The 14,813-nt window shown below is 46.2% G+C and overlaps 2 protein-coding genes across 7 annotated transcripts in view; one reads left to right on the top strand and one right to left on the bottom strand.

Annotated features, from left to right (window-relative positions):
- RANGAP1 (Ran GTPase activating protein 1) overlaps positions 1-723 on the bottom strand; it is a 21,055-nt gene extending 20,332 nt beyond the window's left edge. Inside the window, exon 1 of one of the 2 annotated variants that reach the window (XM_042050787.1) lies at positions 624-723. The gene's annotated coding sequence lies outside the window, so the exon portion shown is untranslated. Of the gene's footprint in view, positions 1-197; positions 219-623 lie in introns of those variants that run through there. The other variant, XM_042050786.1, reaches the window with a different exon arrangement.
- Positions 724-4,486: 3,763 nt separating this feature from the next.
- Positions 4,487-14,813, top strand: part of ZC3H7B (zinc finger CCCH-type containing 7B) — a 47,431-nt gene continuing 37,104 nt past the window's right edge. For 2 of the 5 annotated variants that reach the window (XM_042051234.1, XM_042051239.1), the window contains exons 1-6: positions 4,488-4,779; positions 5,195-5,309; positions 10,967-11,027; positions 12,939-12,972; positions 13,352-13,549; positions 14,410-14,568. In XM_042051234.1, coding sequence (XP_041907168.1) covers positions 5,261-5,309; positions 10,967-11,027; positions 12,939-12,972; positions 13,352-13,549; positions 14,410-14,568 — 501 coding nt within the window. In that variant the 5' untranslated portion in view covers positions 4,488-4,779; positions 5,195-5,260. Of the gene's footprint in view, positions 4,780-5,194; positions 5,310-10,966; positions 11,028-12,938; positions 12,973-13,351; positions 13,550-14,409; positions 14,569-14,813 lie in introns of all 5 variants that reach the window. The other 3 variants (XM_042051236.1, XM_042051235.1, XM_042051238.1) reach the window with 3 other exon arrangements.

Raw genomic sequence — 14,813 nt, forward strand, 5'->3', positions numbered from 1 at the left:
AAAAAAAAAAGAAAAAAAAAAAAGGAGTTAGTCTCTTTGGCAAATACAACCAAGATCTGGAAATGCCTGAAGACAGGTTTCCTATTCACTTAAAGGCTGTATGAAACTTTATCCTTCCTGATGATCAAAAAAGTTAGTTCAGACGAATGCTTTAATTACAACACTTCGTCGACCCCAACAGACAACACTCCGGCTACCTGCTGCTCGCCCAGCAACGAGAGGCATGGCAGCGCGGGGCGACAGCCAGAGGTCCCCGCCCCGGCAGCCCCTGACAGCCTCCCCGCGTCGCTCGCTCCAGGGGCGGCCGACGGCTCCTCTCTTCCCCTGCGGGAGCTGCCGAGCGCCGGCCACACGCTCCCCGCCGGCCGCGCGTAACGGGGCCCAAAGCACGGCCGGAACGCCCCTTCCCGCTCCGCGCGGGGAGGGGGAGCGTGGAGAGGGACCCGCGGACAGACACGCGTGACCCGCGCCCACGATGGGGGACCCCCGCCTGCGCGTGGGAGCGCCCCCCGCAGGCGGGGCCGAGGAGCGCGTCAGCCCGCGGGATCGCCTCATCTCACGCGCGGCCCCTCCGCCGGCCGCTAACGGCGGCGGCTGCCACCCCTCCCCTCCCCTCACCTCACCTCCTCGGGGGCTCCGCCGCCGGTGGCTGCCGGGGAAGGCGCGGGAGCCTCGCGCCGCCGCCGCGCCAGGGCCGCTGGGTGAGGGGCGGGTGGGGGAGGCGGAGGATTTGAACGCCGGCAGTTCTGCTCCCCGCTCCGGGATTGGCTGTTGCGCCGTGACGTCACGGGACGCGCCCTACCGCCGCACCGCAGCCCGGCCGGCCTCGCCGCGCCGCGCGTGGGCGGGGCTTCGGGGGCGCGCGCGACGGCGGCCGCGGGGCACGCCGGGAGCTGTAGTCCTGCCCCTTCCCTCAGCTCCGGCTGCGGCAGCCCCGCCAAGCGGCCTGAAGGTTCTGCCACGTTCGGAAGCCGCGTTCGCGGAAATGTCGCTGGGGGGGAGCTCCCGCAAGCCCGCACATGGGACACGAGCACCTTCTGATATGAAGCGTCGCCTAGATAATGTCCCTGCGGGTCTCCAGTTTGTACTTGGCATGTTACTGTCAGACTGTTCTCCTAAGGAAGGCATTTCACAGAATCACAGAATCTGTTAGCTTGGAAAAGACCTCTGAGATCATCGAGTCCAACCTATGACCAAACAACACCTTGTCAACCACACCATGGCACTGAGTGCCACATCCAGTCTTTCCTTAAACACCTCCAGGGACGGTGACAACACCACCTCCCTGGGCAGCCCATTCCAATGCCCAGTCACCCCTTCTGTGACAAAATTCTTCCTAATGGCCAACCTAAACCTCCTCTGGCACAGCATCAGACTATGTCCTCTCATCCTGTCGCTTTCACCCTGGAGTGCAAAGTCATTCCTGCTTAAGGATGCAAAAACCCCTTGGTTTGTGTGACAGCTTTGTGTGCACATTGTGAATGACATTTTCTTTCTAAGTATAGAAATGAAAGTACATCGGATGAGGCCAGATGAGCTGTGCACAGACCTGCCTGCTACTGCAGTGGGTTTGCCCAGCACCTCAGTCCCTTCTCTGCAACCTACAGGCACCGATGTAGGTACCATTTCAGGTGGCAGATACCTGGTGAGATCACTATTGAGGTGGGCCATAGGTAGGATTTATTCTGCCATTTAGTCCCAAAACATTGTAAGGGGCATTTTCCAGTCTCACAAATTTCCCAGCAGTGGTTTTAATAAGCAACAGCAAATGCTTGTATGGACCCAAGAAAAGAATGTCAGTAGTTGATCGTGCTTGGTGACCAGCCTCATAAATAGTAAGAGAAGTTTCCTTTGCAACTGAAGAAAATTAAGAACCACTTGGACAGTTGACTATGGTTGTATGTGAGAAGCATAAAGCTGCCAGAATATGTAGAGCTGATGAGGGAGTAAATTAGTGTGATCTGGAGAAGGAGCTGGAACCTGGAAAATATAAGCAAGAAATTTGGCACTGGATATTAGTTCCTCACAATTTTTAGTAATAAACAGGATCTTATCAAATACATCAGATTCCCTTCCCTGTCATTCTCCCAAATATTGGGTGTGCCAGAGGGGCAAGAATAAAGGCACTGACTATAGATGCATATATTGGAATGTAGGTGTACCATGCCGCTGTAGCATAGATCCAGACATTCATTCTTCCTAAAAATAGCTTTACAAATCAAAGTAACTTCTATGACACTGTATCTAGTTTGTAGAAGGGGTTTGCAGTGTTTTGACTCTTGCTACCTGCACATGAGATTGAGACCTCAATGATCGCGCTTGCAAACTGTGAAAATCTTCATGTTAAACACTAAAGAAAGATTTTACTACATGTCAAATCATGACCTTGCAGGACACATCTCAGTCTTGCAGGCAAAGGAAATTGGGATGGAGGAAAGCACAACATGACATTCAATTGAGAAATGCAGTCTTGAAAATGAATGTTCTTAAATTAAAAACTAGTGCCTATTCCAGCATAACTCTTGATAGTGTGTACATTTTGGTTTTGTTCCCCTTTTTCCTCATCCTGTCTTAACCTTTCTTCTCATCCAGTGGTGATGTCTTTTCCTTTCACAGGTGCTGCAGGGTTGAAGGTGTCCCGGGCTCTGTGAGTCATTTCGTGATGGCGCCGTGAGGCTGCCCTCCCACTGTGCTCTGGCATATCTGCTCTCCCTATGTTTACTTTCTGCCTCCAGACCTGCTTCACCTTTCTTCTGCCCAAAACCACCCCATCAAACAGGTTTGTCATTTAATGTGCATATTGCCCAGCATCTGCACCAGATGCCCAGGTTCTAATTGTCATGGTGTCACCACCTTAAATTAGGAAATAACAAATCTTCTGAAGAGTTAATAAAAATAAAGATTGTCTTAGCCATGGATAGTAGCAATCTTTGGATCAAAATCAATCCCTAAAAATGTGCATTGTGATAAAATATTGTGAAGAGCATTAGGTAGCGTTATCCAGTGTCATGAGGTACACTATACAATTCACAGCCTATATTTCATAAATTATCAGTTTGTTGTGTTGACAATGCTGCCAGACGCCAATCCTACTCAGTATAATCAATCCTATTCTTTCCAATCCTACTCCTTCCTTTTCTGATAAACATGTTTTAAATACCAAGAAAGTTTAGTACACTTCAGATGTTACCTTCTATCTAACTTTTAATCTTGTCAGAGTTACATAGTTGCAAAGCACAAGGTGACATTCTTGTGGGTCACTGTAAATAGAGAAGTGAGACATTCAGGAGTAAACATGTCACTGATTACATTGGAAAAAAGCTGGTAATTTAAACCAGTGTCAGTCTGGAAATTATTAATCTAATGGTAGACAGAATCCTTTCAGGGGAGGGAAACTATTCTGCCAGGGAGGCCGTACTGAGAGATGAGCATAAAACTGATTCCAGAGGGTTATTTGAAGTTAGCGATAGTGCAGCTGGGTGGGGATGGGTGACCCCCCCACATAAGGTGGTCTGGGTATCTTCACAACCTATGGAGAGTCAGTTCACTTTCTGGAAATATTGAGGGATTTGGGATGAAAACAAGCCAAAAGTCTGATTCCAAAAAGAGTCTAAACTCACATGTCTATACATAAATATAAAAATATATATGCATCTACATACATATAATATATATGTAGATTGTGTAATACCCAATCATATAAAACGTAATATTAATATGTTTTTTATATATACACATGCTGCATATATGCAGTTACAAATATATATATAACATATGTGTGTATATATATAAAATATATGTAGATTGTATAATACCCAATTGTATAAAATATAATATTAATTGAGATATATAATTTTTTTGTTTGTTTGGGTTTGGGGTTTTTTTAGCCTTTTTTTGGTTTTTGGGGTTTGGGGGGGGTTTGGTTTTTTTGGGGTTTTTTTGGTTTGATTTTTTTTTTGTTGTTTTGTTGTTTTGTTGTTTTGCTGTTTTGTTGTTTTGTTGTTTTTCTTTTTAACTGCATATTTCTTTCCACCCAAAGATTTATGTTTTCAGACGATCTTATATACAGGGACCCCCCTCAGCAGTGCAGGGTGGAGTAAGTAAGGTCTGGCTGGAGCAGACAATTGCTCTGCCATCAGCGATAGCTCTGGCCCCCGTCCAGTGAACATAAACGGGTGGGCAGAAGGGTCACTGCTTCACGTATGTGATAATCCCGGGGGGGGTCTCATAATTCAGTTCCTCGCTGCATTCGCATGCATGCAATCCCTCTGCAGAGGCAGATTTGCTTTCTCTTGGGGTCTATTTTTTTATATCAGCAAAGACAACCAGGAAGAAAAAAAGGTTGCATTAAAATTAGAACGGAGAGTCGACTGCTGAAGCGCTTTATTTTTTAGTTGGTTTTTTGGGGTTTTTTTAAGCCTAAGTCACCTTAAAGAATCTCAAAACCAGCCACAAGGGAAAGATCTGTGAGCTTTTGTAATGGAAAGCGGTAGCCTCTAGGGCCCAGAGGATATGCAGGGAGGCATTTTCTCTTGCTGGTGCAGCTGAGAGCGAGCGAGAGAGAGCGAGACCTGGAAATGAAAGTAAAGAGATCAGGAGGCACATGGAGGGAGCTGCAGGGGCAGCCGATCCAGAAGCAGAATGCTGCCTTCTATAATTAAATAGCACTTACTATTATTATTACTTCTAGTAATAATACATTAATAATATCTCTAGTAATACAATACCATTTATCAAGGAAAGTTTATACGTAGTGTGGGGGGGAAAACCCGAGGAGAGGTGAGTTCTTTGTTATTATTTTGGGGGGATTATTATTTTTGTCTTAAATCAATTCTGTACGTGTGTGTGTTTGTGTATGTAGAAAGAGGTGGACTTGAGAAACAAGAAATTCTGGATGTTGCTTCATTAGAAAGTAAAGGTTTCAGATAGTAACTGCATAGATGAAAGGTTGTGTAATTGGAAATTTTAAAAAAAAGTGGTGAAAAATAATACGGGTGAGATCTTGAAGCTAAACCCTCTTCCGCCAAAAATGTGGGGTTTGCAAAAAAAAAAAAAAAAATTGTCAAAGATCCTAATCCCACCCCCTGGAAAAAAATGTAGTAGTAGTCTAAAATTGGATAGCTAGGGGAAAAGCCCCTGGGTTTTTATGGAAAACTTAGTATTAATCGCGTTTGTGCCTGTTTGTGTTTTGTAGGTTCGAGATGTGTGTTCTGGTCTGTATTTAGGCTGCAGTTTCCCCTTCTTGTTTGGTACAAACCCCATGAAACGGCAGAGAAGCCCTTTGGAATTGCTTTTTAGAGGCACCTTCCATAGGTTCTTCTAAAGTTTATCAAATAAGAAGACTGTGTTTTGGTTTTATTTGGGTTTTGTTTGTTTGTTTTGGTTTTAATTCTTTAATGTTTTAGACAGTTTCCGGGTGGCAGGGGATGTTATGTGTTGGGTTCTTTTCTTCTTTTTTTTCTCTTAAAGCTGCCTCCCAGACTCTTGGAGATGCGTGATTTTTATTTAAGCGGATGGGGGGGTGGGGAAGGAGGAAGAGTATGTTTTGGTTTGTTTTCCCGGGGAAGCTTGGAAGTCTCCTGCCGCGGGAGACCCCTCCCAGCACGGCCGCGTTGGCGGGAATGCCGGGGTGCCGGCGTCCGGCAAAGCCGCGGGGGTGCGGGGGGCGCCGCCGGCCCCTCTCGGCTCCAGCGGCCGAGGTGGCGCCTCTCTCAGCGGCGGCCTCTACGCAAGGCCGGGGATCGGCGGCCTAGTGCTGGCAGTGGGGAAAGGAGGCGAGCGAGGGCTCCCGCGCCACCCGTGTGGGAACCAGCCCCGGGATTTAGTTTTTCAAATGAGGCAGGGGAATGCGAGCTGGGTGGATAGGAAACCGAGAGCAAATAGCTTAGAGATAGACAGCGTCACCCCACAGCCCTCTCCTTACTCCTCGGCTGCGCTGCAGTGGGGGCAGGAGGAAGGGTGGCCTGTGGTACGAGGGTGTTATGTATGAAACACAAGGCTGAAGGAAGTGGAAAATGGGGTCATGGGGGCTGAGGTGGTAAATTGAGGCTTTTAGCCCCCACTGCCATCCTCCTCTCAGGGAAACTTAGAGTCACTGCTTTTATTTTCACTGAGGGGTGAGCTGGTTGTTGCTACCTTGCTCTGCATTCACTAGGTGCAGTGAATATTGCTGGGTGCAGCTGGTGGCATCCCAGTGACCCCAGTGGTCCTGCAGAGCAGGAGTGGCACTAGTGGGGTGCTGGGATGTGAGATGGTGGCCATGGAAGTACCTTAGGGTGGCCAGTGCGTGGAGGGACAGAGGAGTCCGGCCTGGTGGGCACAACATGGTGGGAAAGCTGAGAGCTGTTGGCTGTGAGAAGCAGTCAAACCCAGGGAGTAGGGCATGGCAGAAAGCAGCTGCAGGAGTGAGCAAGAGCCCAAGTTTGTAGTGGGCTCTGCAGTTTGTCCTTTGCTTGATGCGTGCCTGGTTATCTATTCTGCTGCACCACTGAGGTGGCCAAACTGCAGCCATGTTTCAGACCAGTGTATCCTGGAGCCTTTTTCCTGGGGAGCTCCAGTCTCAGCTCTACAACCTGCCACTTGCATCTCAGTGTACTTATTTCTGGCTGAAATGTTACAGTCAACGCCTGGAAGTCGGTCAAGTGTCAACTCATTGTCATCTCAGAAATACAGTATGAAAAACTTCGCCCAAATTCAACTCTGGCAGGGTTATGAATAACATCCGTGTTCTTGATAAGATAAATGCAAGTCTTTCAGTTCATCTCGTGTTTCTACCATCTACCCATCTAGAGGATATCCATCCAGTTTGTGATTAAGTCACGTAGTTCACTGGCTGATGCATCTTTCTGAAGACAAGAAAACCATTTTACTTGACTGTAGTATTTATTCCTGTCTAGCAAATGGTTTGTAATTTATTGACGAAGTGTGAATAAAGTTCTCTCTAGATGCTGGACCAGAGAGGATAAATGTCTCTGGACTGAAAGGATAAGAGCTTTGTAGTGGAGATATAAATACTCAGGATTTGCTGGTGATTTGAGTGGACACGTCTGGACAGAGAGATTTGGTTGGGAGGGAGAAAAGGGACGCTTAGACACAGTGCTTCATAAAATGTTTTCTACTGTGTTTCTAAAAATATTTGAAAGACCAAGAAAACAAAAGCTAAACAGGCTTTGCACTTAAAATTAATTATGCAGTAGCTGTGGTAGAGTGTGCAGCAGAACTGAAGTGTTGCTCATGTGGGTGGCTCACTCTGTGTTGGATTTGCTGGTGTAACAAGTGCATGGCTTGGTCTGAGTGTTAAATGAAACACTGTGAAGAGGCTGGAACGATGAGGGGAGACAAGTGACTGAGTTTGCTGGTGAGGTGGTGGGGGAGGAGGTGTGAGGAACAAAAAGAGAAGTCTGAATGGCAGCCTTCTGCAGTAGTTGGGGCAGGCAGGACAGGTGAGGGGTCTGCCACACGTGAAGGAGATTGCTGGTGTGGAGTGACATCAAAGGGCAAAGAAAGGTAGCTGTTCCTGAGAGGTGTGCAAGAAGTTGTTGGGGCGGCAGCACATGGTGTACACTTTGAAGGTGGTGCCATGAGGGGATGAGTCTCATGTGCAAAGTCATGACATAAATCTGGAGGTATGACAGACCTTTAGCAGAGAAAGCTGGTCACCCGCTTGCCAGGAGGGAGGAATGTGGGGCAGTACCAGGAAGCAACAGTCTAGAGGGGGGATCAGGCCTGTGGTTTATGTCTGAAGAAGTCAATGGAGGGTTCTGTGTTGAAGAGCATTCACTCTGGAAGATGAGTGTAGAACTGTGGAGCATAAACAGCATGCAGGGCACAGAAGGTTGCTTTTTATAAGGGTTTTGTAGCAAGGATCAAACTGTAGCTGTGTATTGTGGGACTTACAGAGATGCAGTGGGCTGGTCAGCCATCCCCATGAAGCGAGGGTGGAGATACTCATGTTGGATGCAGTGGCAATAGTGGTGAGGAGAGAAAAAACAGAAGGGGAGCTTTGGGATGCAAGAAGAGTTGGGTAAGTCTGGAAAGGAGACATTCTGTAGCCATTCCCAGTAATCCTTTGGCTGCACTCCAGGTTTAGGTCAGTAATGTTTGAATGCCCTTCTCTCTGGGCAAGCAACAGTAATCAGTTCTCGCTGTAACACAGACCCACATCCTGCTGTGTAGGATGTTTCAGCAGCAGGATCAGGGTAGCTGTGAGAACAGGTACTGATCTCTTCTTCACTCCTTGCAGAGTGTTTTAAAGGCTGAGCTCAGAAACAGAAGTAGACCATGTGTATGAGAAGCTTTTCAAGGTGGTGATCTGTTTTGTGGATATACACAATTGTAAAGGTGTGCCACGGCATTTTTGGAATGCTCCATTGACTTTGTGATGACCAGCTAGTGTTCAACTGTTCTCCCCACAGTCGACAATAGTCTCCCTTTTCATCAGAGATGTGGGCTGCTGCTTCACTTCCCTGACTTTTGTTTCCTCCAGTATGACTCGTGTCAGGGAGCAGCAGGAGCAGGGCTGCACCTCCAGCAAGGACAAGTGAAGGTGATGGCAGTCACCAGCAGTGCCCTCACTCACAGGGTACAGTCCCACCACACCTGAACAGTGTAGTCAGAACTAGATGCCAGTAGCAGTGGTCCATCCACAGTCCCAAAGAAGATGAGGTGATGAAGGTCCACCCAGTGAGTCCAGCGGTAGGAGTTGGTGCCAGAGACAGGACTGGAGACAAGCTGCCTGCAGTGGAGGTCTGAGGTTTGTCCCAGAGATAGAACTGAGGACAAGTTCACCTACAGCATAGCTCAGACAAGGCAGGACCTGGACCTCGGTTGAAATGGAGCTCCTAGACCGTGGACAGAGGGGCATAGGTGGGGGTCCAAGGTGAGGCTGTTTGGAGTACTTCAAGCCTTTAGTGTATTCAGGGACCAGACAGCTAGAAATTCTTCCTTTCTCCCTGTGCTCTCCCCATGAGCCTTTGGGAGGGTCCACTTGAGTCTTTTGCCTTCTCCCCCACAGTTCCTCTCTTGTCATTTCCTGTGGAGACTCTTTCCTCACTCTTGTCTCTGATGGCCCTCACAGTTCTCCTACAGTGCTCTGGGGTGGCTCTGTCCTCTTTCATGTCTTTCACTGCTGTTTTTGTGGAAATGGTTCCTACTGCTCCTCTTCTGCTTCTCTGTTCTCTCTTACTTCCTCTGTATTTGCAGAATTTCATACAAGGAGAAAAATTGAATTAATTACCTCTCTCTCCTTGTCCACCTCTTAAGCCTGTCTGCCTGTATCATTAGTGATCATATTAACCTCACAATCTCCTTGTTAAATTTCCTTCTTTCTTCCTGATTGCTCATTATCCAGGCTATTTATGAATCAATGTAGGCCTTCTTTTGGTGTTGTACTGAAGTATATCAGCTCTTCTCCATCACTTCTGTTAAATGCCTTTGTAGAGATGCTGATCATCCCTCACTTTGTTGGCTTTCCCTTTCTTGCTGCACTGCCCGTCCTGTTCCAAGTTCAGCTGCTTAAAATCTCCTACCTGCTGCTTGAACCAGATTGCTCCCAAATTTAATGTCTGATGACTTACAAACTTCAGTGTCACTTTCAAGCTCTTGCTTCCTTCTGCTGCCACTTTTTTCTGGTCTTTCTCTCACTCCAGTCTTTCCTCCTTCCCCCAGTTCTTCTTGGTAAAGGGCAGGTATCAATTCTACATTTTGCGTGGCACAGAGCACAATCAATAAGGGCTTGCTGAGTTGTCAGGATTGATTTTTATGTACCTTAAAGGCCCCTTCACCCTGTTCAGACTGAGTCTGTCATTGATACTGCAAGATATCTTAGAATGATAGGGATGGTCTTAATGTAAAAGGGAGCTGGATGATAATGCTCTCCAAGTTGTTGTAGTGTAGAGGTGGAGCAGTTACTTTAGTTTCTCTTGTACCTTTTCAGAGGTGGTCCTGGGATGGGAAGGTACTGTGTCTTCATCTCCATCTCATCTCATCTCATCTCATCTCATCTCATCTCATCTCAGTGTTTCTGTACTTGCTGCCTCTGTCCCCAAGTTCCTATTCCTCAAATGCTGAGCATTATTTGTGGTCACAGCTGGTTGATGTGAAATTTGCTGTCACCAGCAACTCAATTTTGTCACAAAGTGTCATCCTTTCTCCCCTTTATTATTATTTTCTTGTGTGACAGACCTGTGTACCTTGGAGAAAGGTCACTGAGGAGCCATTCCAAAATTTGCTTCGGAACTGCAGAGGATGAAGTGCAGATAACTCTTGAGCCTTCCTAAGGTGCTGCCCACCCCAGTTTAAAACGCTGCAGGATAGGGTTCTGTTCCCACACCAAAGAAGTGCTCCCCAGTCTGTGCTGCTCTTACCTGCTGATTTTAGGCATGAAATCCCCATTGCACAGATTCAGTGCTGTCCTTTTATGTGGACCACAACAAGCAATTCCATCTCCTTCCTTTGCATCTCCCTTTGTGCTGTACCTCCATATACCTTATGTAGATAACTTGTTTCATATGCTGTGCAGTAAACCAGTTTAAATCTGTCCCAGATAAATAGTGCTCAGAATTGCTTATCATGGGAGGGTCTCGGCACAAATTCCTGAAATGACTGCCAGTGCAGGCAAAGATGGTGTTGGGTTTCTTCCCTTTCCTAGAAGGCAGTCATGATAACAGTTGGTTCCCATTGCTTTATTTACTGGCAGCCTAAGCAGAGAGCTCAAATTGAGGTAATTCCTCTTTGCCCATGTATCCTGTCAGTGGCATGTGAGAAAAAGCAGATACTTGGTAGTGAGCTGCTTGCCGTGCTGTATCTGCAGTGTGGATAAATCATGGGCTTCGCTGTTCAGGGCATCTGGTCTGGAACATTTTGTTAGTAGTAAATTCAGGCACAAACAAAATACTGTGCTGTTTAATTGCCAGCAAGACCTAAAATGACTCACTTTGTGTTGTTTCTTTTTCTTCTTCCTCCGCAGCAACTATAATGGAGAGGCAGAAGAGAAAACAAGAAATAGATAAAGGACTTCAGTTCATTCAGTAAGTGGACAACCTCGGTGTTCCATGTGGATTTGGGGGCAGTTTTCTTTCTATCGAGGATTGCAGGAACTGAGTTTTTCCTATTCACTGCTTTGAGTTTGCTGCGTGGGAAAGAGATACTGTCCTGAGGATTTTCACTGTGATTTTTCAGGGTGTTTCTTGTCCTGTTAGCTCCCTAAACTTGAAATTCTGTCATTTTAATATCCTTTGGTTTTGCCCTCCACTGGAGTTCCAGGGTGATCTTTATAGTCAGCCTAATGCTAATAGTGCTTGGACCTTCTACATCATCTTTAGCATGAAGATCTCAAAGTGCTCTCTCAACGAGGTTATCCCACCTTTGTTAGGAAGGGAGATAGTGTTTCAGTTCTGTAGGTGGGGAAACAAGGTACATAACTTGTTAGGTACCCCATATGGTACCTATAGGAAAAATAGATGACCTGGGCTCTTTTACAGTTGCCAGCCTGGTAGATGTCTCAGATCACTCTTCTATGAATATCATGTGGGCTTGTAGGACTTGAAGTGGTTGCTTATGTAGTAGTTACAAATCCAAGTACTTCTTTATAAAATAAAGTAGTATTTCTCCCTCCAGCGTTTGAGTTAGCAGAGGTCTCAAACTCAGGTCCAGGTTCCATGGTGAGTAAGGCAGTAGTAAGATTTTAATCAGATTGGTTTGGGGTTTTTTAAATTCTGCTTTGAGTCCTGCAATTATTATGCCTGAAATCTGTGCCTCTACAGTAGGAAACTCCCCCAAATCTTCCATGTTACATATTTGTATCCTGTAATATGGCCATGATATTTTCATCCCAGTCTAAGACTAAATGGGGCTGATAACCCAGTTTTGGAGAGGGAATTGTGAGACTTACATTGGTAGCACTTAAAAAAATGCACAAGATTCTGGGGAAGAAAATAATTTAGAAATATGAGGTGCAGTTCTTGCATCTGGGGTGTATCTTGCACTCTGAACCAGGAACAGTGCCGTATGTTGGTTTGTTTTGATGCAAAAGAGGGAGTCCAAGTTTGTAAGCAGCATGAATGTTTCTTACAAAGCCATGACATTTCCTGTACTTAGTTTTAAGGAGTGATTAGATGAAATCTTAAAAATATATGTTCTGTAATCAGTAAGATCATGCATGCACTGTAGGTGAGAAAAACTGTGAAAGGTGCTAAGGGTTCCTCTAGAGCCTGTTGATTTGTCCTTGAAGAGAAAAAATAAATATACATGGACCAAGCCTGGATGAACTGGGTGGTCCAATTTGAAGAACAGCACCTTTCTCTTAAGTCTCAGTGCTGTTGTGGGGTAGGTGTTATCCACACAAGCACTGCCAGGGTTTGTGGCACAGTCCTGGCCAAGAGAGTTGGAGTTAAATGGTCTCTTGAATCTGCACTGTTTTCCCCCTTCCTTTTGTGGGGTAGGCCTAAAGGCATGTGGCTAAGTTAAGGCAGAGAAAAGTGATTGCATTTATCTCTGTATGTCTCTGGTTTCACAAAGGATTCGAGGAGGTCTTGGAGTGCCACTCTGGTGCCTCTCATTAGAGCCAGCTGCACATAAAATACACTTGTATTCTTCATGGCAGTCTCTCACGGGACTTTATTAAAGATGGGTTTTTTAGGTGACTGTCAGAAGGCACATTACAGAGGATCGTGTATGCACAGAAAGTAAATGAGAACAAGACTCCTCTAGTCTCAAATCCCTCTGAGACTTGACCATCACTTGACACCACTGTGACTGTCACTGAGCATAATGCTCCCTAACTGTGTTCTCTTTGCCTCAGCTGTCTTTGCAGTGATAAAATGTTCAGTAACTTGCTGAGATCACCAACACAGGACCAGAAAAATGATTTCTTCATCAGACAAAAGCCCTTCTTTGAATGGATGCCTGTTTCATGAATATTTTCTCTTCTTTTTTTTCAGGTCCACATTACCCCTAAGCCAAGAAGATTATGAGGTAATGGAGATTTTGTTTGTTGACGCTGGGAGCCCTCTGGTTAGCAAGATTTGTTCTGTTGCACAGCCATTAGTTTACATGCCAAAAGTGAAGAATGTAGGATGGTCTGTCACAATTTGCCTGTGACTTAAAGTTTTAAGTTTCTGATGATGACAACTTTCAGGGAAAGGAGAAGACACTTGATGTTCAACAAGAATGGGGATTTGACGGGATTATTCTCATCTACCAAAAATCCTGATGTTTTGCAGGAGAGTAGGGATGCAGGAGTATCTTAGTGGGCAGGAAGTTTGCTAAAAGATATGGAAATGAATGGGAAACTAGGAAGTCTCTCCTGTGTGAATATCCACTTGAGTCTGTTTGTTCTCTCCGTGCTGCCCAGGCCTTTTTGCAGAAGCTGGTGAGAAACTTGTTTGCAGAGGGCAATGATTTGTTCCGAGAGAAGGATTTCAAGCTTTCCCTGGTGCAGTACGTAGAAGGGCTGAATGTGGCGGATTACGCAGCCTCTGATGAGGTGACCATCCCAAAGGAACTCCTCTGCAAGCTACATGTCAACCGAGCTGCCTGCTACTTTGCCATGGTGAGTGCTTTCCCAAGTCGTCCCCAGGAACCAGGGGAACATCATGATTGCAGTGCTGTGCAGCTGGAAAAGATGTCAAGAGGCATTTCAGCTGGTTTGGTCTGCTCCCTGTTCAAACTGGGGGAGGCAACAACACACAGAAAAGTGTTATCTCCTCACAATTGCACTGTGTCTTGTGAGACCAGAGGAAGGATGTGAGGAGGGGGGGGCACGCCTAAGGTACTGACAATGCAGTTCTGGTCCACATTGGTGAGGAGGTAGTACCATCCAGTGTCTTCCGGTATTGAGCAAGTATTTTTCTGGAATACTGTTTGAGTATTGCTCTGGAGGCTCTTGCCTCCTCCTGTGAGACACTGGAAGACAGTAGGAAGTCTTTGGGTCTTGAAGGAGCTTGCAGCATACACATGGAAAAGGATTCTGAAATACCCAGGCTCTAAAAGGCTGCGTGCTTCCATTTTACTAAGGCGTATAACAGCTTTCCTTTATGGCACAACCCCAGAGTAGGCCCATCCTGTTTGTAATGACACTGAGTCCCCTGAAAATTAGCAAGCAGTCACATAATTAAAGATTTTCAAGTGTAACATGCCCAGGGTAGAGGGGGAGGCAAGATAAGGTTGCTCAAGCAGCCTTAGTTCTGTCATTCACTGACTTTGAAGTGTTTTGAATTTTGCAAGATTTAACAAAATGTTCTGTTAACGTAGGTGTGTTTGCACGCTGGTCTGTGCATGAGGTAACATATGTACTTCCACCTGCCGCCTGTATTTCTGTTTTCTTCTGAGAGATAGAACATTTGCACTCACAGAGAAGGAGGAGTTAGTCTGCTGTGCCTCAGCTGACTCCAGGTGGTCTGTTCCATGCAGGGGTTGTATGAGAAGGCGCTGGAAGACAGCGAGAAGGCTTTAAGTCTCGACAAGGAGAACATCCGAGCGCTATTCCGGAAAGCCCGTTCCTTAAATGAACTTGGAAGACACAAAGAAGCATATGAGTGCAACAGCAGATGCTTGCTGTCCCTCCCACATGTAAGTTTCTGACATACAACTCATCTTGGTTTTTGTGGCTCACAACCTTCCTCTCCTCAACATGCTTAGTGTGAGGGCAGAGGATAGTGGAAGGGGAATCTTGGCTGTTCCCAAGTACATGCTTATGCCCAGAAATTCTGCCTCTCTGACTCAAAGATGTTTGTCTTCACATGTTTCTTCAGGCCAAGTCACCTCTTACAGACAGTGCCAATCAGGGACACCAGTTAGTGACAGCAGGTTCATGG

This window comes from Corvus kubaryi, unplaced genomic scaffold, assembly GCF_017639235.1.
Source record: "Corvus kubaryi isolate FWS band 111438036 unplaced genomic scaffold, C.kubaryi_AGA036_p1.0 74, whole genome shotgun sequence".
NCBI lineage: Eukaryota > Metazoa > Chordata > Aves > Passeriformes > Corvidae > Corvus > Corvus kubaryi.